This window comes from Equus caballus, chromosome 1 (genome assembly GCF_041296265.1).
Source record: "Equus caballus isolate H_3958 breed thoroughbred chromosome 1, TB-T2T, whole genome shotgun sequence".
NCBI classification, from domain to species: Eukaryota; Metazoa; Chordata; class Mammalia; order Perissodactyla; family Equidae; genus Equus; species Equus caballus.
In genome coordinates, this window is record NC_091684.1 from 198,152,394 (window position 1) to 198,178,508 (window position 26,115).

At 39.7% G+C, this 26,115-nt stretch overlaps 1 protein-coding gene across 4 annotated transcripts; it reads right to left on the bottom strand.

Annotated features, from left to right (window-relative positions):
• Positions 1–435: 435 nt before the first annotated feature.
• On the bottom strand, positions 436–25,255 carry SAV1 (salvador family WW domain containing protein 1). 4 transcript variants are annotated; one of them, XM_023625024.2, is made up of 6 exons: positions 24,903–25,123; positions 22,848–23,291; positions 11,539–11,809; positions 10,348–10,509; positions 8,152–8,295; positions 436–1,853 (listed from the first exon to the last, which is right to left on the bottom strand). In XM_023625024.2, the coding sequence occupies exons 1-6, from the start codon at positions 24,994–24,996 to the stop codon at positions 1,652–1,654; spliced, it is 1,317 nt and encodes a 438-aa protein (XP_023480792.1). In that variant the 5' UTR covers positions 24,997–25,123; the 3' UTR covers positions 436–1,651. The 4 variants fall into 4 exon arrangements, with proteins under 4 accessions (XP_023480792.1, XP_023480800.1, XP_023480806.1 ...); XM_023625032.2 differs by lacking the exon at positions 24,903–25,123 and adding an exon at positions 23,806–24,069; XM_023625038.2 differs by lacking the exon at positions 10,348–10,509 and having other exon boundaries at positions 24,903–25,255.
• Between the last annotated feature and the right edge of the window lie 860 nt (positions 25,256–26,115).

Below are 26,115 nucleotides of genomic sequence, written 5' to 3' on the forward strand. Positions count from 1 at the left end.
CCAGTGATTCTATATTGTATTTCTAACTACTAAAATCTTTGGTGGAATTCCATTGAGCACACCTTTTAGAGAGAAAAAAAGTGTGGTGGTAAAAAAAAGTAATGCCTCTTCTCTGGAGCTCTAAAACAGGGTAATTTCTAACTTTCCTAGAAATGGCAAAGCCTTAATTAAATTAAACAGTAAAAGAAACTACGGGGTAACAGGAAAGAATGATTAAGACAGAAGACTGAGAGAGAGTTCCTAAGACACATAAGCTTCCATCTTAGAAAAGTCTGCTCACATGCCCTGCAAAATAGTTTTTCCCACTGACAAAATTCCACTAGCTTACTCTCAGTTTTCAATACCCCTTTCATTATATTGTTTTTGCCTGTGGGCCTTCTGAATGGAAAAATCAAATATTTATAGCATAATGTGTACAATATGGACTCAAACACATTTAGTTTCCACAAAAATATATTTAATAAGTTTGTTATATAAAATCAAACATTTAACATTTTCAACATTTTATCAATAATTCAAACTCACTGATAGCTAACTGGGAGTGCTTGTAGTTTGGAACATTACCTAAACTAAAAATATATTTACATATTTACAACACGTAGATAGAACTGAAAAGCTACTTTAATGTTGAAATTCACAGAATTCTAGAGATTTATAGGCTAGAAGTGCCATAAATTTGTCTACAAATGTACTGTGCTAATTATGAACAATGTCTTAATAACTATTAAACCAAAAGGACAAAAAAATGGGGACGGAAATACTGGGTTTTAAAGTTCTGTGACAAACTCTTAGAAGACAAAAGATATGTAAAGTCAATTTAATGACCAAGATTTCTTATTGAATCCCTGATTGTCATTTTTGGCAGCTCAAGGCAGTCTGTCAGGACGGCAGCGTGCTCTGCTGTCGGGAACTGTACTGCCTTATCAGAGCGATGGTCTGAGGCTGCACGGCAGAACGTCAGGGAGTGGCGCTGCCACACGGAGAACCTGCTGCACACACCTCTCCCACGCAGGCCAAGGCCTATGCCTCCGTTTATTCCTGAAGGACTACAGGCCCTTCCTCCTTCCAGAACAAAAAAACACTTTCTCAACAGGTTTTAAGGGGCTTCTTTACATTTGGTGGGGAGGGGAACGCCATACATTACATCTAAAAATTTATCACAATAAAGGTCCCAAGTCCCCTTGAGTGTTTTGAACTACACATGAACTACACATGAAATATTTCAATCCTCCAACTCCAGACAGTACCCTCACTAAAGTAGGAACACTTTTTTATTTAAACGCTGCAGAGGTTCCCTCTGTGTGTGTGTGAAAGGAAGGTGCTGCGTCTGTGAGAATTTGCCAGGTGATCACTGTCCAGTTAGCGTCTGTTATGATGACATTTCCTGCTGCATTTGTCCCCATCGAGAATGTCCAAAGCAGTTTCCGAATATACAGTATTGAGAAGTGTTTGCCATCTTGACTCTTAAAATGACATTTTTTTTGCTCAATAAAAGAATATTTTTAATAACAAAATACATGTAAAATTAGAATTTTATAATTTCCAAAAAGTAAGCTGCCTTTATTAACCAAAGTACTTGTTTGCAGTTTTTTATCTGTGAAAATATTTTAAAGCCCTTATAAAACTTAAATTTTATGTTTAAGAAATTAACTTAAAAATTCTTGCCATGTTGCTGGGCATACCACTGCTGTCTCTGCTTGCGGTTTTCCAGCTCTGTGAGAAGAGCCTGTCTGTAGGCTTCATACATTTTAACAATCTGTTCCAGTTCTTTCATAAAAAGCAACTTGAGCATTCCCTGGTAGGTATCCAGGTCAGCCAGCTGGAAGAGTTCCCACTTCAGAATGTGGTCATACCTGTTTTAAAACACAATCATACATATGTTCACAACAGATACATAAATATGTATTTATAGCAATAGACTAGTCTATTTTTATAAACATCAACTTTATTATAACTAAACAAACCATAAGCTTTAATTAAAAACTGAGTTATTAACTGCTATTTAGGTATATTATTTTTTAGGGAGAGGAGAAAACTGCTGAGATTATTTCCTTTCAATTTAAGTTTAAAACTAGCCATTTCTTCTAATCTTAAGTATCAGTTATTCTAATACTAACACTAGACAACAATGAACACAGATTTCAAATCACATTCTATGCTATTCGTAAGTTCATCCAAAGTTACCTGTCAGGAACTTTAGAGCATACTGTGCCTGCCAACAACAACGTATAAAAATGGGCAAGGCCCTTTGTGTCATTAGTGTTGATAGAGCTTTTTGAGGAATGCTGTTCACCACAGCAAACAAGGGACTGAACACAAAGAGGAATGAAGAGGAACCATCCTTCATGGGCTGAGTTTTCTTGAGGTTGCATATACAGTATTTAAAAAAAAAGAAAAACAGAAAAACTCAAGCAGAAAGGTAAGAATAAGTTCTTTTCAAAATGAGAGAATAAGTAGACTGTGCAAGGCTGCACGATGTGGGGAAGGAGTCCTGTCAGACTGTGACAGGACCAGAGTGCAGAAAGCCCCTGGTCCTGCCACAGGCAGGAGATCACATACTGAGATGGAGTAGGCAAGAAACTACTGAAGCAGTAATTGATACTTTGAATCGAAAGAGACCCAAAGACAGCACTCTAATCCAATTTTCTCATTTTACAGATGAAAAAACTGAAACCTAAAGAGCCTATATATCTATTGCAAGATTGTTTAGTGACTAAAAGTTCAGAAAAGCAGAGAACCCCTGACCAAGATACTCCTGAGTAATGGTTTTGAATGTTAATACCTGCTAAGACTCGAGAGAGAACTTGAGGTAGAACAGAGCATAGAAGTTATACTTCTCAAGACAAATTGCAGAGCAGACCCGAAAGGAAGCTTCAAGTATAAATTCTAGTAATTGTATTCTTAGTAATCATCTACAACATTTCCTACACAATAGTCCTTCATTTGGTAATTCATTTAGCATCTTATTCCAAAAGGAACATCTACTATTTTTTTAAAAACGTGTTTTTTTTTTTGCTTGAGGAAGACTGTTGCTGAGCTAATACCTGTGCGAATCTTCCTCTATTTTGTATGTGGCATGCCTCCACAGCATGGCAATGATGAACCATGGTTAGGTCTGTGCCCACGATCCGAACTGGTGAACCCCAGACTGTCAAAGCAGAGGATGCAAACTTAACTACTACACCAGCAGGCTGGCCCCCCAAAAAGTTTTTTTTTAAAAGGAAGCAATAAACAAATACTGAGCAGCCAGTATGAGCCACATACTGTCTTTGGCACAGTGACATCCATTTCTGTACAACTTGGGTATGTGGACCAGGAATACCAGGAGCACGACGTGCAAAACCACAAGGTAAACATATTTTGTTGCATCCCAATTTTACTCATTTACTTAATAAGTGCTGCAAATTTAGTAACAGATATACTTGGTAGAAAGCTTTCTGTTCTCTTTAGTGGGCAACTCCAACTACCTGCCAACGTAAACTGGAGAGATACTATAAGAAATACTCAAGGAGCCTCCATGAAGAAACAGTTGTAAAGTGTTTTGTAGAACCTCTGCCATTCATGTAGCTTAAGATTTTACTTATTTGTTTGAAATAAATTCATAATTCCTAACGAAAAAACTTAACCTTCAGAGTCTAAATTCCATAGCTAAGGGGCATCATAGCATAGTCTACTGACTCAAGATGCTTACGTTTATGCCAGTTGAACCATAAGAAAGTTAAAGTTCAGTTATGATCCCTGCATTTTCTAGCAAGGAAAAGGGGAGAAAAATAAACTGGTAAATATACTTGTTTTTAAGACATGAAATATTCTATATAGGCATTCAAGTTTAAAAAAAGAAAAAAAGCTTCAGACAATTTTCTGACTCCCCTATCACAGTATTTAGGAACAAGAGGATTATGGGGAGAAGCAACAAAATCAGAATGAATAAAGAAAATCCTTTGAGAAGAAGAAAAAGCCTTCTAAGGAAGAGCACAGATCAGAAAAGTATGTGATGTGCCAATTTCCATTCCAAATTCTTGCCCTGTGGTTTCTATAGTTACTTCTGTTCTGCCTGTAATACATCTCAATATGCCTGCTTTTTTTTTTTTTTTAAAGATTTTATTTTTTTCCTTTTTCTTCCCAAAGCCCCCCAGTACATAGTTGTATATTCTTTGTTGTGGGTCCTTCTAGTTGTGGCATGTGGGACGCTGCCTCAGCGTGGTTTGATGAGCAGTGCCATGTCCGCGCCTAGGGTTCGAACCGACAAAACACTGGGCCGCCTGCAGCGGAGCGCGTGAACTCAAGCACTCGGCCACGGGGCCAGCCCCTATGCCTGCTTTGTTTTTAAAGAAAAGTATATAATTCCCATTCTTTCCTTCTTAACTAACCAAATAATCTGCTTCTCCAAGCTTAAATGTATTATACTCTAATTATACAGGTAAATCATTCAGAAAATAGGCTGTAAACCACTCCAGTAGCTATGTGTACAGCATCTTTGGCTCATAGAAAAAGGCAGCATCCTAGTCAGACACTACTTATAATATGTGCAAACAGCAACAATGCTATAAAAAGCCATGTTCCCACTCCAGTGGATGCTGCCTGCGGGAGCCAAAACTGCTGCTCTTCCCAGCTCCAGTATGATAATATAGGCTATGTCCCCTGTGTCTACCCTGTAAAAGTGTGCCCACTCTTCCTTTCCACCGACACCCAGAGCTAGGTCAGTAGCGACACTGCAGGATCATTAAGCCATACCAATAGAGTCTGTGTCACGATGCTGTTGGGGACTGGTGCTGGGGGGTGTGTGTGTAAGGAATAATGGAAAGTAAATATGTTCCTGACAGTCTTTTTCCTGGAAAAGATTAAATCTTACAATTTTATCCTACTATAGTTCAGCTTGATTACAGTTATCTCATGCAATAGGGACTTCTGTGAGCAGAGTTAGAAACATAACTTTACTAAAATTAATAATAAAAACTTAGAACATAATCTGTTTCTAAGTCAAGTTCTGGAAGTATATTCAAAATTATTTTGGTAAGTTACTACTAGAGATAAAATTTAAAATTTTTAGGAAGTTAGAAGATCGTCAATTGTTTGCTAAACAAAAGAAGAAACAAGCTAGTTTTTTGGCTAAGGCCTTTTTGATGAGATAAGTAAGGGATTCTCCTTTATCAATGGCACCACTTGGCAAGCCATGCTGTGGTAGGTGTCCCACATACAAAGTAGAGGAAGATGGGCACGGATGTTAGCTCAGGGCGAGTCTTTCTCAGCAAAAAGAGGAGGATTGGCAGCAGATGTTAGCTCAGGGCTAATCTTCCTCAAAAAATAAAAAATTAAATTAATTCATGGATAACAGCTTACCCTTTGTTGACAGAACAATGTTAACCATTTCCATCCTCTTTAGAGACAAAAATTTAGGATCAACTAAAAAGCCACGGGGTTCTAGATCTCTTGTTTAAGTTTTTAAGCAGTAAAGAAGCACTTGCTCTCTTTTATCAGTATTGCCCAATCTGGGAGAGTTCTGACGGATTTGAAAAAACTAAGTTGCTAGCTTCCTAAAGGTTTATAGCTGGCTCACAGAACCAGAGTTGAAAGGGACTATAATCTTTAAGAGTCTGTTTCTTTTTTGTAAGAAGCAAGGAATTCCATTTAAGTACTAAGTATTAAGTATTAAGGCTTTTTAGTTACTTCCTTCTAACAATGACTAGAGTAGAAACAGAGTAGAAAGAATAACCCTCTTCAATCTCATCAACTCCCAGAAATAACAAAGGTTAACAGTTAGGCACATATTCTTCCAGACTTAGGGAAAATATAAATACATATACATATTATATATGACTTAGGATCAGCATATGAACTAAGGCTATACACAGTAGTAGGTCAAGTGGTATCAAGAGTGAAGGAGAGGGAAAAAAGGAAGGAAAGTCCATCTGCCGTCATTTCTTATCCTGTTCCTATACCATACAGACATTACCAGATAAGGAGCCTTCTGTACATTAGCCCAGACACCAAACCATGCTAAACTTCTAAATAAACAAATGTGTACCTAATTTCAAGTAAACTAAAACCAAACTTTTGACAAGCACTGTCTATACCCTGCAGATTGTCTATAGTTAAAAGCTTTTTAAAAATTACATTGCCAGGGCTTAAATTTGGCTCAGGAGGAAAAAAAAAACACAACATGGATGCTTTTAGAGTATAACCCTAAAAGATCATCTTGTCTCTCTTCATCAGGCCACAGATCAACAGCTGTGAATTTACAGACTGAAAAGAACAGAGGGAAGTAAGGGAATGTTTACGTTGGCCAAAATTTAATACATAATTCACAGCAAATGACCAATAACTTTATGAGAACGTTAAACTAGCTTAAATGAACAGAATCATGGTCAAATAATTAAGAGAAATATCCTTTAGGTAACCTACCAACTATTCAAATTAAAAGCCTGATAAGAACAAAAGGCTCTAAGCAAGAAAAAATAATTTTTAAAATCTCTAGGCTAAAGGCACCTGTACACACACACACACACACACACACGTAAAGGGCTGGTAAATACATAATAAGATGGTAAAAATTTAGATCAGAGTTGGCTTAACCTCCTGGAAATTTTATTTCAATGATCATCCTTTAAAATTACAGAAAAGAGTTACTAATTCACAAAAAAAGTATATATGAAAGGTTTTACATTCCTTTTGAATATCAAAGATTTAATTATTTTATTTCAAATTCATTGTCTAATCATCCTAAACTCTCTAAAACTCTTCTTTGGGCTATTTTTATGCTCATAATTTTGGTTTCTGAAATATAAAAGGGAAATAAACAGTAACTGAATGTTACCTGATATAGTTGTTAAAAGTACATGTAAAATGGCTAGCAAAGTATCAGGAATTTAATAGCGGTATGATCTTAGCAGAGATAAAGCCTGTTTTTTTTTCCACCTGTAAAATGGGTTTTGGGATGATTATATGAGATAACATACCTAAAAGTTGAGCACAGTAAGGTATGCAGGAAGCACTGGATAATCACTAAGTATTTTCTTTCAAACACCCCCTTTCCTCAAATCACAGCACTTTGTATATACCACTGTTACTAAAGCCTTATCAAGTTGGGTTATTGATCTGAGTACCTACTTCTCTTTTCCCAGAAGAGAGAAGCTCTTTGAGGCAAAGATTTCAATTACTTATGATTATATTCCAAGAACAGTGCTTACTATGGCACCCAATAATACCCTCAATGAGCCTGGCAAACTCACAGCAATCCTTAAAAACCAGCCCATGGATTTTCCTCTTCAGTGCAGCTTTCCATGTTCCACTCATGATAATACTAAGAAACCGTTAAAGAGCTTGTGCAAGGCAGCCACTGTGCCATGAGCTCTAAAATGCATGATCACTTTTAAGCCTCAGCACACTGAGTGAGGTAGATCAGATTATTATCCCCCGTGTTTCAGTAGAGGAAAAATGGTGAGATCTAAGTTTAGTAACTTGCCCGAGGTCATTCAGTGAATAGGAGATGGAGCCAGAAATCGCACTCAGTTTCCTTCCTGAGTGATCTTAATAACTATTCTCTATCTCTACCCCTAATAATTAGAATAATCATTTCTTAAGCTCTCTCAGAGTGTAAGGCACTGTGATAAACACTTCAGATGCATTATTTTACTGAATTCTTAATTACCTTAAAGTAGGTACTATCACTATCCCCAATGTATGGATGACAAACTAAGTTAAGCACCCCGCCCAGGGTTACAGAGCTAAAAAGCATCAGTGAATTCAGATCATCTTACCCTGGGACCTGCAGCCAGTACATGTGTTACTTCCTCACCCCATGTCCTGCTTTGTTTCACTCATGCACCTAGGACACACCTGGGTCCTTATGTTTACCGTGAGGCATTGCATCACTCATTTACAAGATGCTCTCCCCTGTGAGGATGTACACTTCCCACTGTATCCCTGCTGTAGCACAGATCTGCACACACACAAAGTGAAGATTCAATAAATGCTTGCAGACCTTATATTTCTAATCAATGCTTTTCAAACTTCATAAGCTGCGATATTCTTTCTTCAAATAAAATATTACTTAGAAGCCATATATTATTAAGAGAAAAAATATGGTCCTGCGTGGGCTAAACAGCCCGGACTCATTTGGCCCTCCACTCAGCCCTCAACAAGTCCACTTACTTCACAGGGGCTCGAGCATAAACCTGAAGCCAGTCAGGAATTTCTGCAGTGTGATATGGATTTGCAGGTACCAGCAGGGACTGGTTTCTTTCAGTTTGCTGAGGCTGGTATGTGACAGGAGGTGGCTGATCATACCGAGGTACACTAGAAGAAAGAATCGACATTTGTTAGGATGAAGGCCCTAAATCTAAACAAGAAATTATACAGAACAAATAACATTTAAGTGTTTTTCAAGGTGCCTCTTGCCCAAACTGAATTCCTTCTACCACCTAAAAAACATACAGGTCTGGCCTTTTTTTTTTCCTGCCATACTATAGATTACATAGCACACTGTAGATTATACACCACGCTATGGATTATACACCACACTATGGATCATATACCACACTATGGATTATATACCACACTGGATCATACGCCACACTATGGATCATACGCCACACTATGGATCATACGCCACACTATGGATCATATACCACACTATGGATTATATACCACACTAGACCATACTATACAATCCACCTTTTCTTGGAAACTAGTAGTTCACTACTGTTGTGATGGACATAAGCCTAAGGTAAACCTTTACATATTTTTAAGAGACTTCTCTCTGGTATTTATTATTTTCAAGGACAACTTCGAGGAGGCTATAAAAAAGATGGAGCTAAATTATAATCTTTAACAGAGGCTTAAAACTGGAATCATAAATTTCAGTACTAACTAGTAATTAGCTGTAAATTTGTTTTGGAAAGGTCAACAGCTTCTCTCAAAATGAGAATGGATGTTTCTTCCCCCTTAAGGCTGAAAAGGGGTTCAGAATGTGGGGTACAGTGGGAGGGAGTGCTGTGCTTGAATAATCCACATTAACTGTACTATTTCCTTTCTGCTTTTACCACCTTAGGAGAGCATATGGGAATCAGAGTTGATTAGAACCTATTTTAAATAAGAGACTTTAAAAAAAAACATGCTTTTAATATGTTCTAACAGCCTATATGTTGGGGGGGAGAGGGCTGTTATATGGGAAAATGCTAAGGAAGGAATTAAACCCCCTGAAGGTTAAAGACTGAATTCTGGGAGGCCAAAATGGTACCTTCTAGATTTGGAGACAAAACTGGAAGGGCTGCCTCCAAATGTAAAGATATGTGTATTAGACAAGGTCATTGCAATACTACACTGGGATTAAAATAAATGTTAACTTAGACTATGATTAACAATTTAAAGATCAATGGGCAAATGGCACTGAATTTTATCTTCAACTCTTCTTTCCTAAGTAGATGCAAGGTGAAATATTCCTGATAGCACCTCGAGAGGTGGGGAAGAACTAAGGCTTTGAAGTCACATGCCTGGGGGGTTTAACCTCAGTCTGGCCACTTACGAGTGGTATGAATGTAGGCAAAAAAAATTCACTTCTCTAAGTTTGTAAAACTGGAATAAATTCCTAACAAAGATGACCGTTCTCAGGATTAAATGAGCTAATACAGTTGTCCCTCAGTGTCTGCAGGCACTTGGTTCCAGGACCCCACAGATACCAAAATCTGTGGATGCTCGAGTCCCTTATATAAAATGGCACGGTATTTGCATAGAACCTATGCACATCCTCCCGGATACTTTAAACCATCTCTAGGTTACTTATAATACCTAATACAATGTAAAAGATATGTAAATAGTTGTTATACTGTATTGTTTAGGGGGCAATGACAAGAAAAAAAAGTCTGAACATGTTCAGTACAGATGCAACCATTGTAGCCCTTTCGATTCATGGCTGATTGAACGCGAGGACACAGAGGGCCAACTGTGTAAGTCCAGAGTTCTGCATAAGGAGTCGCATAATACAGACAACCAAACAGTTTTAATACCACCTATGTGAGCTTAAGGCAGGTGTTTAGTCTCTCCTGTTTAATGTCCACAGTGTCGCTGAGAGAAGCAAATTAACTAATTGTGAAAATGCTTCGTAAACTATAAAATTCTGTAATAATGTAAAGTTAATGATGATGGACAAAAAAAGCAAGCTCAATACACTCTCAATCTGGTTGTCTGGACCACAAAGTCCTCTGCCACCTGGTGACAGCAAATTGTAACCACGTTTGGTTCTTTTCTCCCCCATCATCCTATTCATTCAACAAACATTGGCTGGGCTCCCACTACATGCCCGTCTCTGTGCTGGGTGCTGGGGACACAGCAGGAATCAGCGGTACTCACCCCTGCCCTTGGGTGGGGATCAAGATCAGGTGGGAGGGGGGCTCCGAATTACCCTCCATGTCACAGGCCTGCCAACAGAGGCCAGCAGCTTGCCTGAGATGGTACAGAGAGCAGGAGAAGGGGCCAGGGCCCGACACAGCTATCAGGGTTGCTCTGGTTCTTCTGAAGGGATCACAACCTCAGTTGTTCCATACAAACTAAGTGCTACTAAATGGAATCACTGGGAAAAACTGCTTTTCAAAGTTGAATTAATAAATCCAAATATGTAAATGATTAAAACCACACAATAATGATAAAGCTTAGTTTTCTAGTTAATAATATTAAAATGTATTTTCATAATGATTTTAATGGTTCTAAAAAAATGCGAAACTCTGCTATAACCAAAGATCTGTATTATGCTTGAGGGTACGAAACAACATCTATCAACATGCCAATGGTATTCTACCCATTTTTAATCCTGAAAGGTCAAATGGAGTTAACTGGAAATAGTGCAACCTCATTAGTAAACTAATACTAGTTTGCTGTGTACTTTGAAATCCAGCATCTATTTCACATTTACAGCACACCTCGACTTGGATTAATCACATTTCAACAGTGACAACTGGCTACTGTATTCCCAGGGCTACAAGTCTGACCATAAACGAGATCTACTAATAAACCCAGCATCAATCAAAACAGCCCAAAGGATCACGGGCTACATTTATTAAACAGATCTAGATGTTTTGTACAGTTCCAATTTTTGCTTCTTGCCTGGCAAACATAAGAAAGAAGACACAGAACGTCTGAAATTGAATAAAACAGCAAGATGTTATAATTCAAAAGCGTATTTTGACACATTAAAAGCTAAGTCTGTATTATTTATGGGAATTTAAATGTAAAGAGACACATGTTTTATTTATTTATTTCAAATTCTGGGTATCTGCAACAAAAACATTCTGGCATATTAAAGCAGAATCTGATCATAAGAATACTGATCCTGTTTTTGAGGTTTGTTTAAAGAGAAAAGTTTTTCTTTATTTATTCAAGTCATTCATTACTAAATATACGTCCAGAGAAAAATGTTATAAACTCTGAATAAAGTTTTCAAATATTCAACTTCAGGATGCCTTTCTCTTTGATGAAAACATGAGTTCTAAATCTAGCATTAGACAATCTCAAAACAAGAAGCTGAAAATGAAGCTGGTACTCTACCTGGGAGCACAGGGATGCCTGTATTGAGCCTTCTTATTCGTGTGGTCCACATAATAGGTTCCGAATTCTGACGACTCAACTCGCTCCCATCCTGGAGGGAGTCCTTCTCGCTCAAGAGGATGGCTCCAGTGAGTTGTATTTGTGTTGTGATCTATGTAATATTTTCTCCCTCTCATTGTCCAGTCCACAGACCAGCCAGGAGGAAGGGGCAGGTCTTCAGAACCATGGTTAGTTAAATTTCCTAAAGATGTAGCAGCAGCTCTCCCAATACCTGAGGAGAAAGAGCAAAAGAAGAAATAGAACAATGGTTCAAAACTAAAAAGTATGCCATCTGAGAAACAGTTACAAAATTAACCCTCTTGACTGTACTCTTCTGTTAAAATGCATGATTTTATCGTTAGAAATAAAATTTTTCATAAAATAACCAGTATTACTATTATTTAATTACAAAAAGAGGGAAGAACTAGACTCCCTCTCTGAAATAAGATTTTTTTGGTTGATGCCTCCATTAGCAGGCCATACAAACATTTAACTACTAGCAAAGCTAGTTAAGTATGTATACTGCTAAAGGAAAAGAGAGGAAAAGAAAATTTTACCTCATTCAAGATTTAAGAGTTGACATTTCATATAAAACAGCAAAAATAAACTTATAAAACTATTCCCAGTTTATAATTTCTTAAAAATAATCTGGCTGTACCCTAAAACTATTAAGTAAATTTATCAAGGTAGCAGGGTATAAGGTCAACATACAAACACCAATTAAATATCTATATACTAACAACAATTGGAAACGTAAGTTATACCACTTATAATAGCTCCAAAAAGTTAAATATTTGCATTTAAATCTAACAAAATGCATGCAGGATCGGTATGCTAAACAGTGCAAAACACTGATGAAAGAATAAAAGAAGACCTACCAGGTTAATGGATTGGAAGACTCGACATAGTTAAGATGTCAACTTTTCCTGAAATCACCTAGGTTTAAGGTAATTCAAATCAAAATTCCAACAGGAGTTTTTGCAGATACACAGATATAGACACGCAGACTCTAAAATGTATATGGAAAGGCAAAAGAACTAGAGAAGCCAAAACAATTTTAAAAAGGAAGAATAAAGTTGGAGGACTCATGATACTTGATTTTAAGATTTACTATAAAGATACAGTAATCTAGAGAGTGTGATATAATCAAAAGGACAGACAAATCAGCGTAACAGAGAATCCAGAAATATACCCACAGACACAGAGCGAATTGATTTTTGACAAAGCTGAAAAGGCAATTCAATGGAGAAAGGATAGGCTTCTCAACAAACGGTGTTAGAACAAGACATCCACATGCAAAAAAATTAGTCACAACCTATACCTCCCACCTTATACAAAAATAAACTCAAGATGGATCATATATCTAAATGTAAAATGTAAAACTATAAAGCTTTTACAAGAAAAAGTAGGATAAATTTTTGTGACCTTTCATTAGGCAGAGAGTGTTCACATGATTCTGAAAGTGCTACCCGTAAAAGACGACCCTGATAAACTGGACTCCATCAGAGTTAAAGCATTCGCTCCATCAAAGACACAGTTAAGAGAAAGTCAAGCAAGAGACTGGGAGGAAATATTCGCAAATCACATATTAGACAAAGGACTTTAATCTAGAATATACAAAGAACTCTTAAAACTCAACATTAACAACTGTTTTTTAAAAAATGGGCAAAAGATTTGAACAGGCACTTCACCAAAGAAGATAGATGGTAAATGAGCACATAAAAAATGTTAGATATCGTATTAGCCCTCAGGGAAATGCAAATTAAAACCACAATGAGATGCCAATAAACATCAATGAGAATGGCTGACAAACAAAAAAATCCTGATAATACAAGTTCTGATAAGGATGTGGAGCAACTGGAATTCTCTGACATTGCTGGTGGGAATGCAAACGCTACAGCCACTCTGGAACACAGTTCAATGACTTATAAAGTTAAACATATGCATTGCATATGACATAGCAACTCTATTCCCAAATACTTAACCTAGAGAAATGAAGATTCATCTTTACACAAAAACCTGTATGTGGACGTTTATACTGGCTATATTCATCATTCCCCAAAGAAGAAACAATGCACATGTCCTTCAACAGAATAGATAAACTGTAGTACAACCATATGGGGGAATCTACTCAGGAGTAAAAAGGTACCAATTACTAATACATGCAACAACATGATGAATCTCAAAGGCATTAGGCTGAGTGAAAGGAGCTAGCCTCAAATGGCTATAAATTGTATGATTCCCTTAATATGCAATTATTGCAAAGGCAAAACTACTAGGACAGAAAAGTGTGGTTGTCAGAAAGTAGGGGTGGGGTTAGGGGTTGACTACAGAAGGGGCAGCAGTGAGAAAATTTTGGGGGGTGACAGAAGTGTTCTATAAACTAATTGTGCTGGCATTATGTGGATCTATACATACACTAAAACTCACAGAACTCTGTACCTTAAAAGAAAGTTAAGTTTACCATATGTTATTTGGGGGAAAAAAAAGAATAATCTGGCTGTGTAGTTTTATTCTCACACAAGAATAGTAATAACGAGGGCTGACCCCATGGCCAAGTGGTTAAATACGCCTGCATTCCACATCAGCAGCCTCGGGTTCACTGGCTCAGATCCTGGGTATGGGTCTACACACTGCTCATCAAGCCATGCTGTGGTGGCATCCCACATAGAAGAAACAGAAGGACTTACAACTAGAATATACAACTGTGTACTGGGGCTTCGTGGAGGAAAAAAAGAGGAGGATTGGCAACAGATGTTAACTCAGGGCCAATCTTCCTCACCAAAAAAAAAAAAAAAAAAGTACATGAAAAAAACAATAGTAAGAGTGTATAACCAATGACCCCAAAACTCAACAGCTTAAACCAAGACTCATTTAGTTTACAAGTCTCTGGTTAATGATACAGGCTGAGCTTTCCTTGTTGCTGTATCAAGATAACTGATGTGAGGCCCCATGATGATCCAATCTCCATTCTTCTCTGACCTACACTGCTCCTTTTCTATCCCTAGACTTCACTATGCTCCAGCTATGCAGGCCTCCTTGCTGTTCTCAAACCCAGCAGGCGTGGGCTGTTCACTCTCCCTAGAATATTCTTGTTTCAGATATCTGCTTGGCTCACTCCCTCAGCCTCTTCAAGTCTCTTCTCAAATACTTCAGTGAAGCTTCCTCGCACTATTTATTGCAATCTACCTCTCCCAGCTTCCACTCCCCTGTTCTACTTTTTTTGGTGTCACTTTAACCTTCAAACTTATAATCTTTGTTTGCTCATCATCCTTCTTGTCCCACAAGAAGGGAAGATGCACACAGGGCAGGAATCTTTGTTCTGCTGACAGACCTCTAGAACAGTGTCTGCAGAATAGAGCACACACTAAGTGTTCAACAAATAGACAACACTATGAAGACAGTATGGCATTAGTGGAGGAGAGGTGTAAAGATCAATGAAACAGCACAGGGAACCCAGAAACAGACTCATACAAATATGCCAACCAATTTTAGACAAAGTTACAAAAGTAATTCAGAGGAGGAAATACAGCCTTTTCAATAAATGCTACTGGTGCAATTGGACATCCATAGACAAGAAAAACCTTGACCTAAATTTCACACCTTATGGTAGAATTAACTCAAATGGATCATACTTCAATATAAAACATAAAACTACAAAACTTTTAGAAAAAAATATACAGGAGAAAATCTTTGGGATCTAGGGCTAGGTGCTTAGACTTGACACCAAAAACAATCCACAGAAAGAAAAATTTATAAATTGTATCTCATCAAAATTAAACACTTTTGCTCTTTTGTGAAAGTCCACATGAAGAGGATGAAAAGAAAAGCTACGGACTGGGAGGAAATATTTGCAAACCACATACCCAACAAAGGAGTAGTATCTCAAATATATAAAGAACATCCAAAACTCAATAATGAAAACACAAGCCAATTAGAATATGGGTAAAAGACACAGACATTTCACCAAAGAGGATATACAGATGGCAGATAAGCATATGAAAAGACATTTAACATCATTAGCCACCAGGAAAAAGCAAATGAAAACCACAATGAACTATCACTACAAATGCAACAGAATGGCTAAAATAAAAACCAGGGCTGATACCAAATGCTAGTGAGGATGCAGAGAAACTGCATCCCTCACACACTGCTGTTAGGAAAGTAAAATGGACAATCACTCTGGAAAATAGTTTGGCAGTTTTTTATAGAACTAAACATGATTACCATACAACCCAGCAACCACACTCTGAGGCATTCATCCCAGAGAAATAAAAACACATTCACACAAAAACCTGTACATAAACAAATGTTCATAGCAGCTTTATTCATAATAGCCAAAAACTGAAAACAGCCCAGACCCTTCAACAAATGAATGGGTTAAACAAACTGTGGTACAGACAGACACACCATGTTATACTACTCAGCAACAGAAAAAGAGGAACTACTGATACATACAGCAACTTGTATGAATCTCCAGGGAATTATTCTGAGTGAAAAAAGCTAATCTATCTCAAAAGGTTACATCCTGTATGATTCCATTTATATAACATTTTTTTAATGACACAATTTTAGAAATGGAGAACAGATTAGTGGTTGCTTGCCAAGATCAGGAAGGGAAGTGGGCGTGGTTATGAAAGGGCAAACAGAACGGATCCTTGTGGTGGTGGAACTGCTCAGCGTCTTGTCTAAGGTAGTGCATACACAATCTACATGGGATAAAGTGTAAAACTAAAAACATACACACACAAATGAGCTAGGGTAAAACTGAGGAAGATCTAAGGTGATGGGCGTATTGTATCAATGTCAATATCCTGGTTGTGTTACATACTATAGTTTTGCAAAGCGTTACCAATGGGGGAAACTGGGTAAAGTGTATGGGGGATCTCTCTGCATTATTTCTTACAACTGCATATGAATCTACAATTCTCTCGATAAAAACTTCAGCTAAAAAAAGGAGAGTGGTATAATTCCTCGATTCAATGTGCATGTAAGAACTGCCCAAAGTGGCTGAGCTAGAACAAGAACAGCAAAGAAAGAAGAGGAGATAAGAACAGAGCACTGTGAAAAACCAGCTAGCCCAAAACACTATGCCAATAATTTCTACTTTTCCCTCCACAACCCCCACCTCTCTGGCAAGCACAGGAGATGATTTCAAATAACTGGCACAGAAAAACCTAATTTATTCAATAATGTATAATAAAAACAGCAAAACATCAATCTATAAGAAAAATTAAACAGGAAAAAAGGTAAAAACTTTACTGAAAACACATTCAGAAAAATGTCCAAAAGCAGAGAAAAAATGCAACTAAATATTCTGCCATAAATTAAAACAGAAAAAAGAATGAAGCAATCAACTTTCTGAAGGAAGACCAAAAAGAAGAAAAGCAAGAATCCAAAACATGAAACGGTAAGACAACAGAGATAACAGGCATGCTCAGGAAAGAAAGACAGAGACAAAAAGTGGAACAACAAACACGCAGTGTTTGCTACGGTGGAGAGACCTGGCAAATCGTAAGTAAGTGAAAAAGGTTAACATCACCAATAATGTCATATAGATATCATGTATCTCCCTATACATGATACAATGAGGACACTTCATCTCTGTGGTAGTCTTTCCAAAAACCAATAAACCCAGTCTAATCATGAGAAAAACATCACACAAAATCCAAATTGAGGGACGGTCTACAAAATATCTGACAAGTATTCCTCAAAAGTGTCAAAGTCATAAAAAACAGGAAAAGACTAAAAAATTGCCATAGACCAAAGAACACTAAGGAGACATGATAACTAAAAGAAATGTGTTACTCTGGATTGAATCCTGGAACAGAAAATGGACATTAATGAAAAAACTGGTGAAATCTAAATAAGGCTTGGAGTTTAATTTAAAAAACAACCCTGAGTTCATGAAGATACTAAAAACAAAAACTCATTGGTTACATTTGGAGGTGGCTACATTACCAATTCATTATTCTGAAAAATAGTAAACAAAGGGAAAGATCTAGCATTTATCCTGTCTTTCTTATATGAACAGAAACCAAATTATTGATAAAACAAAGTATTTCATTATAGAATTCCACCTAATACAGAAGAAATGACAGAAGTAAGTATCATCATTGGCAAAACCTAATGAATTACTGGATCTGGCCAAGGATCATGAGTGGCTGCCAAACCAATAGGAAAAGGCTGACGGAGAAATTCATGATGGATGAAATGGGCTGACATATGATCCTACGATCAATTCTAACATCACAAAAGGAGAAATCAATCATTATGTGTCTCTGGAACTGATGCACAGAATGTACATAACACCACCTATGAAGTATTCTGGCAAAAAGGAAAATGCGAGAAAGAAAACAAACGAAATCACTCTTACTCAGTACCCTTTGGGAAAAAAGGTATATATTTCTTAAACAGAGGATGACTATAGAACAAAACAAAGCTAATAAGCCTTTTGGTGAAACTGACCTTGGCTTCTGTCAAACTGCAACTGAAGGTTTATTTAATAAGCATAGCTTAAGCAACTTCCGTAAAGAGAAAATATTTAAACAGAAAAGAAATAATGTACTAAAGACACACACGTAACAAACAACTTTAAAATCACATTGTGTAAGCATGCAATGGCTTTATACTTTCTCATATTTCCATCACTAAATATGTTGTACTACTAGCCACAACCAAGAACAGCAATTAAAAAAGAAATCACAGTCAATTCAATGTACTCATATTGAGTTACTTATAAGAACCATAACATTTTGGCATGACAGAGGGCTCCCTGGAAATATATAAAAAGATTTTTAAATACAGCACTATTTAAAAAAAACTATTACAGTAATTAAAAACTGTACAGGCTTAAAGAGTATTGAAGTTTGTGACAATTTCATTCATCTGCTTAGAAAATCCAAATTTTCATATACTGAAGTTGCCTAAATCTAGAAACACATGTACTTTTATATTTAAACAATATTAGGTACCAAACATCAGGCTTAAACCATGATAACCTTCAAATTTATATTTAGAGGTAACACGAAGACCTCTCTGCAAAATCTCGTTTCCAGAAACCCTGACAATTTGATAAGGGAACTATGAGTTCTTAAAGTTCCAAACAGGCTCATCAGCTTTACCAGTGCCATATAAAACCATGATTCCTAACCTTTCCAGAGATATCCATAAACAGTTTATTTAGTTTCATGACACAGTCCACCTGTACTCTCTGAAAGTGCCATGTGCACTAAACTTTTTTCAAACTATCATTCGGGATAATTTTATAAAACCAACTGAGAGATGAATGTACAATACAAAAAGATTGGAAACCACTATCTAAAGCATAAAACATTACTAGTAATAAAATAGGTCTAGCAGACAAAAAAAAAACAAAAGCTATAACATCAAGCTCTAACACACGAGATCTCCACCAGAAAGCTGAAACTTCAATAACCAAACACACCATTTGGATGAGATATCTGACATCTGCCCAAGCTCAAAAATCCTCGCTCCCTAATTGTAGTAGCCACAGAAAATAAAATGGAATCTGGAACTCTAATGGGTCTACAAGCTCCAGTGTGTAAACAGATACTAAACAATTATAGCCCACGTTATAATCAAGATGCTGATAAAGAGATCTAAGCATTTTTAAACCAAGTCAACCACCTTTTCTCCTCCTCTGCAAAATGATTACAAATAAAGTTGTGTCCCTAAAGATTATTAACCCCTCTTCAAAATATGATTCTGGTTAACTAAATATTTATGCATTTCCTGAAGTAAACAGAATTCCAGTATTTTTCTGTAAAGCCTGACACTTTGCAGTTTGATTTTTATAACTTGATTTCTATAGTCATCTTTAAAAATAATTTTAAAGTTTGTTATTTAACACTGTGTATATCTAAATTATTTAAGTGCAAAACAAAGGAATTCGATCTGCCTTTGGTATTCCAACTAAAGACTTCCTGTTAACAGCAGGATTTCTTCCTTTGGCACAGACAGTGCCTGACTGGTACGTTGGCCGATAAGTTAAAGGTCAAATTTCACAACTAAACGGAGAACTTGCTAGCCCCTAAAACCCTTTCAGGTACTAGACAACTTGTTTTTGTGCTTAACCCTTGAGACCTGGTGTTTCCCAAAAGTCTAAGTAATAACTAATTGGCAGGAATTATGACACTCACTGTCATTACAAAATTACTTTCTTCCATATCTTTTTTATGCTTATTACATTATTAACAGTAATAAAATTTAAAACTCAGGAAAATAAATCTGTCTATAGCACATCCTTACCCTCCCACAAACTTACTTTCTCCTTTCCATCCACTCAAATTCCTTGAACTCTCTCCAGCATAAATCTTGAAAACAAGTCTTTTCAAGATGAATTCAAGAAACTTCCAGCTATTGTCTCAAATTCAGATTTTTTTCCTTCTGGAAAAGACAGTTGTTAGACCTTTCTGTTTGATTAATAATTGGTTATTAATCTTTCCCTGCCACTTAAAAGACTCCTTCAAAGAACTACCGTTCTTTCCAAAAAGGTAAAACATTAAATCTTATTGCCCTGATATAAGGTTACCATGAGAAATTTCTCAAGTATGTATCACTGCTGTAATAAATACAAATCTTTCTTTAAAATGACTTTCTTTAATTTGAAGAAAGTATCCAATTAACTGTATTTCACTTCTAAATCGTGATTATAAAATTGTTTCAAAGTCTATCTTTAAACTCACAAAAACTATATCAGATTGCTCCTGAGAGGATCAGTAGAAATTTAGTTCTTACAGTATTTCCTCAATGATATTTTGCAAATCAGAATTTTAAAACAAGATTTTAACTTGGTATTACTAATTCTTCATAATTACATCAGGCAGAAAAGTGTTAGGAGCTATCGATGATGTCTGCAATATAAATACACATGGGAAAAGTGAGTGGAACGGACAACAATCTGTATTAATGATAAAGAGACTGTTATAAGCTATTACTCCTGCTGCCCTTCAGTTACCAAAACCGTCCTAAGACTCCAGACTTGAAATCTCTGGAGATTTCATTCACTTTTTCAACTATTCATTTTTGGAGCACCCGCTGTGTAGCCAGGTGCTGTTAATCCTATCTGCCTCTTCTCTTTCCTTCATCCCTCAACCCCATTAGTGGCCAAGTCCTATCAATTCAGATGCGTCCCACTTCTCCCCTTTCCAAATGTCCCTAGCCTAGGTCAGGTCTTCATTAACATTTAAAATATTAACCACCTAACATGCACCAAATGTAAGATTATGAAGTCACTGAAACTACTCACAGCATATAACATTAAGCAACTCATCCAAATAAAAGGCAGGGAGATCAAAGTGTACAGAGTACAATCACATCAAAGTAAAAAAGGATGTCCTGGGAAAAGATGAAAGAAATAACTAAAATACTAACAATCTCTGCTGTGATGCTCTATTTTCCCGCATTTTGCAAATTTCCTACAATAAGCAGATAGTACTCCAAAAGAAAATATAAATGAGCTTTATTTTAAAAACTATTTTGGTTGGATAACAAATTATTTCTGAGGTTTAAAACTACACAATATTAGAAAGAGCCAAAATAAACACCGAAGGATGCAACTGTCTAATCCTTTAACGTGGTTCTTTAAAAAAAAGGCACTCACACATGCTCATTACAGTATTTCTATATGCCTAGAAAACCTCTCCTCTTTAATGTGCCAATGAGACTCCAACATCAGCTTTCACAAAATAAGCTGCTATTAGCACCTATTCCATGCTATTCTCAATTTTCAAAACTTTAGTGATTTACTTTTTCCCAAATCTATAATTAAATCTCACTTTTCCTTCAAAAGCATCATAGATTTGCCCTTTCTTCTCCAATACCACTAGCACCTGCAGTCCCCTTTTCTCTAGGAATCTATCCTGAGTACAACCGGTAAACTAACCTTTAAACACTGCTTTCATAAAATTACTTGTCTTTTTGAAATCTGCCATGGCTTCTGCTTGACTCAAGTTTAAATCATGTTGTTGAACCACAAATCTCCATTCCATCTTATTTCTTCCGACTAGGCAGAACTACAGAGTTCCTTAGATTCACATCATGCCTACTCTGTTTTCACTGGGCTATTCTCAATTTTCCACCTAACATGCCCTTCTTCTGCCCATTAATCTAAAATCCAAGCTGGAAACACAGATCACGTCCTACGTCTTGCACGAACCACTCTCTAAGTATTCCAGCCTACCCTGATCTCTCTCTTCTGACTCCCTATTGCACTTACAGTCAGTACTGCAAAGTGTAACAACTAATTGTTTTGTGATTATTTTGCAAATAGTGGTTTTGTTCCCCCAACTAAAGCACCAGAGGGTAGATATCAAGGAGGTCAGGGAAAATGCTAGACACATAAATGATTAATATTAACTGAATGTTTTCTACACTCAAAATACTCAAGTGCTAAACTGTTTCTAAGTCACCTTATTTGAAGTCTCACGGGCCAAAAAAGTAAATGTCTCACATACTTTTTATGTTTATCCTGCCAAAATTTAAAGGCTTCAACTAACTAGGAAAAAACAATCAGATGAGAAAGTTTAATTTTCAGCTTGCATCAGTTTATCTAACATAATCCAGTACTTTAGGAATAAAGTAGAACTATCTATTTCTCCTATCTCTTCTGCTCCTTGTACAAGTATTCACAAGTTAGCAAATACGGAAAACGGATTTTAAAAAATTATATGGCTAAAACTTTTGCCCATTCCAAAAAGAACAACAAAAACACATGCTTAATACACTACTAACCACTTGACAATAAGGCTTTTTGACCAACTTGAAAAATAATTACTGAACTCTGAGAACAGTTTTGTTAAGAGACCCAGTGCAGGTTCTAGCTAAGTAATGATGCAGTTGCCCCTGGTATCACCCACCGTGCCCACTTCTCCCTAACTTTCCTTTCCAGGTGCTAAGTCCAGTTTCTCTGAAAAGCTAAGCTTCCCATTCTACAAAGTCTTAGATGCAGTCCAACCGGAGACATTAAATTCTCTAGCTTTTCAAGGTTCACAGTGCTAACAGTCTTACACAGCCTTCAGATAAGTACCAAGTTTCAATAAAATGAGTTAATAAAATAGACGAACATAAAATTCTTTCACTCAGCATAGGTTAATAATAATTTGCAAGGTGGCTTAGCAAGACTGGCAAAATGGGAAGTATTCCTCTAGGAGTATCTGTTGGCTTCCCAGGAAAACCCAGAAAAGAGCATCTTTTTAATTAAGTGTAAATAAATCTAAACTAATGTAGTATTCGTAATTTTAAGTTACCTGAAGTATGCCTCCCCTGACTCTGCGGCACTCTTTGGAAGAGATCATGGTTGTATTCGTAATATCTGTAGTCTTCAGGCGCACGATCTCCAAGTGGGCGCCTTCTCTGACCATCAAAATAATTATCTGAATAATAATATCGGGAACCAGAGTCTCCATTTTCAACAGCAAAATTAACTTCTGTTAAAAATGACTGAGAAGAGCCATATTCCCTAGGGACATCTGCTAGACTCCTGGCAAGGTAAGAAGGTGCAGATAATCTGTTGCTTTCTCTTCTCATTATTTCATGGGGTGTTCTTTGAATTGGAGTTCTAAGGAAACTCTGGTTTCTTGAAACCATTCCATCTCCAGAAGCTGAAAAGGCATTAGCGCTTGAATCTGGAAGACAGATATCAGTTCGCCTTGGAATTGTTGGACCGTGCCGGATGAATGAAGGCATGAGATCTATAATAAAAGAGTAAAATGACCATTTCAATAAGTAATAAATACACCTTCCAAAAGCTGTTCATTTACATATCACCCCCAAACACAAAATTTCAATCGACTTACGAAAACACAGTTTAAATTTTTGATTTAAGTTTATTTTAAAATTGAGGCTGATTAATATTTTCTTACTCAAATGAATTTATAATTTGTGTGAATGTATGTGTAAGCTCAGTCAGAATCAAACGTATTCTGCATACTACCATACATAATATGATAACACGCCAATAAGTGTAACTATGACTTACACATTAATAAAACACGAATAAATGTGTAAAAATAGGAAACAATCTAACAAATGAATACACAGTTACCAGCATAACTTAATATATTTTGTTTTGTTGATTTCACTTTATTTTTGAAGTTTCCAAAAATCTTTCTTCAAGCAAACACTACTTCAAAAATGACAAAACATAATGTTATTCCCTACACAGGAAAACGTGAATTCCTTTAAACAGATTTTTTAATTATTAACCTGGTCTTCCTACTTTTGGCATCACGTAGCACTGATACAGTCACCAAGAGCTGCAAAGCCAAAAATTTAGCTACGAAAATTGAAAAACAAAACGATGTCGTTTCAAAGAGGCAGAGAAACGTTCCATCAGTTCAAACGCTGATGTTTGCACTGTGGCTCCTCTAAGAACCAGTAATTCAACACAGAAGATAACACTGGAACGACGGCTTGCAAATTCCAGAGCTTCTGAACCAAGAAACTAGCGCAGACATCCCCGCGTAGGAAGCCAGCGCCTTCCAAACACGAAGACACCCGGATCCGCAGGCGGTCCAGTCAGCCGCGAGCCGCGCAGCGCCGCGGCCGGGGACAGGCTCCCGCCTGACGAAGCGGGAACACGGCACCCCCGCAGCGACGCGCTCACAGGGTGGCGAACGTATTTCGTGATTTCAGGTAACGCTTAAGAAACTTCACTCGCGGCGAACCGCGAGCTATCGTAAACTCAGTCAAATCCCTCAGAAAATGTGTAACTGAAAATAAACTGTGGAAGAAACGCTTAAAAACCCCGTTTCCGGTCACGACGCGCCGGTCCGAGGACTCGCCGCGCCAAGCGCAGGGCCGCCGCCGAACCGGAGCCGCGGCCGCCGGAAGCGCTCCGCCCGCGGCCGAGCCCGGGGGCCCGCGAGCCGCGTCCAGCGACGGGTGAGCTAACGCCGAGGCCGCGGGCCCGCCGCCTCCGGGAGGAAGGCGCGCCGGCCCACGCGGGACGCAGGGCGGGAGGCCAGTCCGCGCGCCGCACGGCGCTCCCCTCCGCGCGACCGGGGGGCTGCGAGCGCTGCGGCCGGGGTCCCGGGCGCTGCGGGGACGCGGGGCTCGCGCGCACGGCGCTGGCCGGTGCCTCCGAGGTCTGAGGACCGCATGGGCGGCAGCTGTCCCCTGGGAGCGCGCCCGCGACCCCGGCAGCGCGCGCCACACGGGCCGGCCCGGTCCCCACAGCCGCTGCGACGGCCCCGGGCCGCGCACTCGGCGGGCCCGCCGGCGTCCGGGCGGGAGGACCTCAGTCCCCGCGTCCCCGCGGCGCCCCCGAGGCCCTACCCCCCGCGCGGCCGCGCCGCACTCACTGCGCAGCAGGGGCGACGTCTCCTTCTTCACGTACTTCCCCTGCACCTCGGCCGGCTTGCGCGCCTCGCCCTTGGTCTTCTTTCGGGACAGCATCCCCGCCCGCCCGCGCGCCGCCGCCGCCGCCGCCTCGCCACCCGGGGCCCCGCAGGGCCTGCCGCATGGTCGCGGCGCTACGCGCGCCGGCCGCCGCTCCGTCGCCTGTCAGTTCCTGCCCGGAAGTCTGCCCGCCCCGCGACGCGGCCCGAGGCCTCGGGGCCCGCAGCCCCGGCACGCCCCGCCGGGCCCATGGCCGCCTCGCCGCCGCCGCCCGCGTCCTCCCGCTGCCGCCGCCGCCGGGAATTCTGGGAACCTCGACGCCGCCGGGCGCCGCCGCCCTCCCCTTCCCCCCGCGCCCCTCCCTCCCCCCTGACCCCTCCCCTCCGACCCTCCCCTCACACCCCTCCCCCGTCCCCTCCCCTCACACCCCCCTCCTCACACCCCGCCCCCTCCCCGCCGACCCTCCCCGCCCCCTCCCCGCCCCTCCCCCGCCCCTCTCCACACCCTCCCAGGCTCCCCCGCCCCCGCGGCGCCGGGCTGCGGGCCGCGCGCACAGCTAACCGGCTGCCCTGCCGAGTCCCCGGCGCTGCGCGGCCGCCGCGGGCTCCTCAGCGAGAAGCGGCCTGCGGGCGGCGGAGGGCGGAGGAGTGAGCGCGGGGCGGAGCCCTTCGCCCACAGGTTTCCTCAGGCCTCGGGCGCCGGGCCGCCCCGGGACGCTGAGCGGGCCCTCGGGGGATGCTCGGCGGCGAACGGCCCCGACGACGCCGAGGGCGCAGGTGGGGCCGTCGCCCGGCGAGAGGCCGGGGCCTCTGTCTGGAAGCGGGAACCCAGCTCGAGTGGCGACCGTGGGCCCGTCCCCCCCGTCCGCCGGCGCCTCCTGTGAAGGGAGGCCGAGGACAGAGGCGAGACGGAGTTCCTGCTGCCCTGGGCTCAGTAACTCGCTGCAGGCCTGGGGTGTCGTCGCCCTCGCCGCACACCGAGCAGCCGCGTGTTTCCTCCTCGAGCGAAGCACCGCAGCCTGAGGAGTTGAGGATTTTGAGCAGTAGAGGGCAAGACGGGGAGCGCTCGATGTAAAACCGACCTTACTTTCATCGACATAACTCGGCAGAGCTGCCAGACGTACAGAATGGCCTTGGGGAAGCGAGAGGGGCCCACCCTAGGGACAGGTGAGGGCCT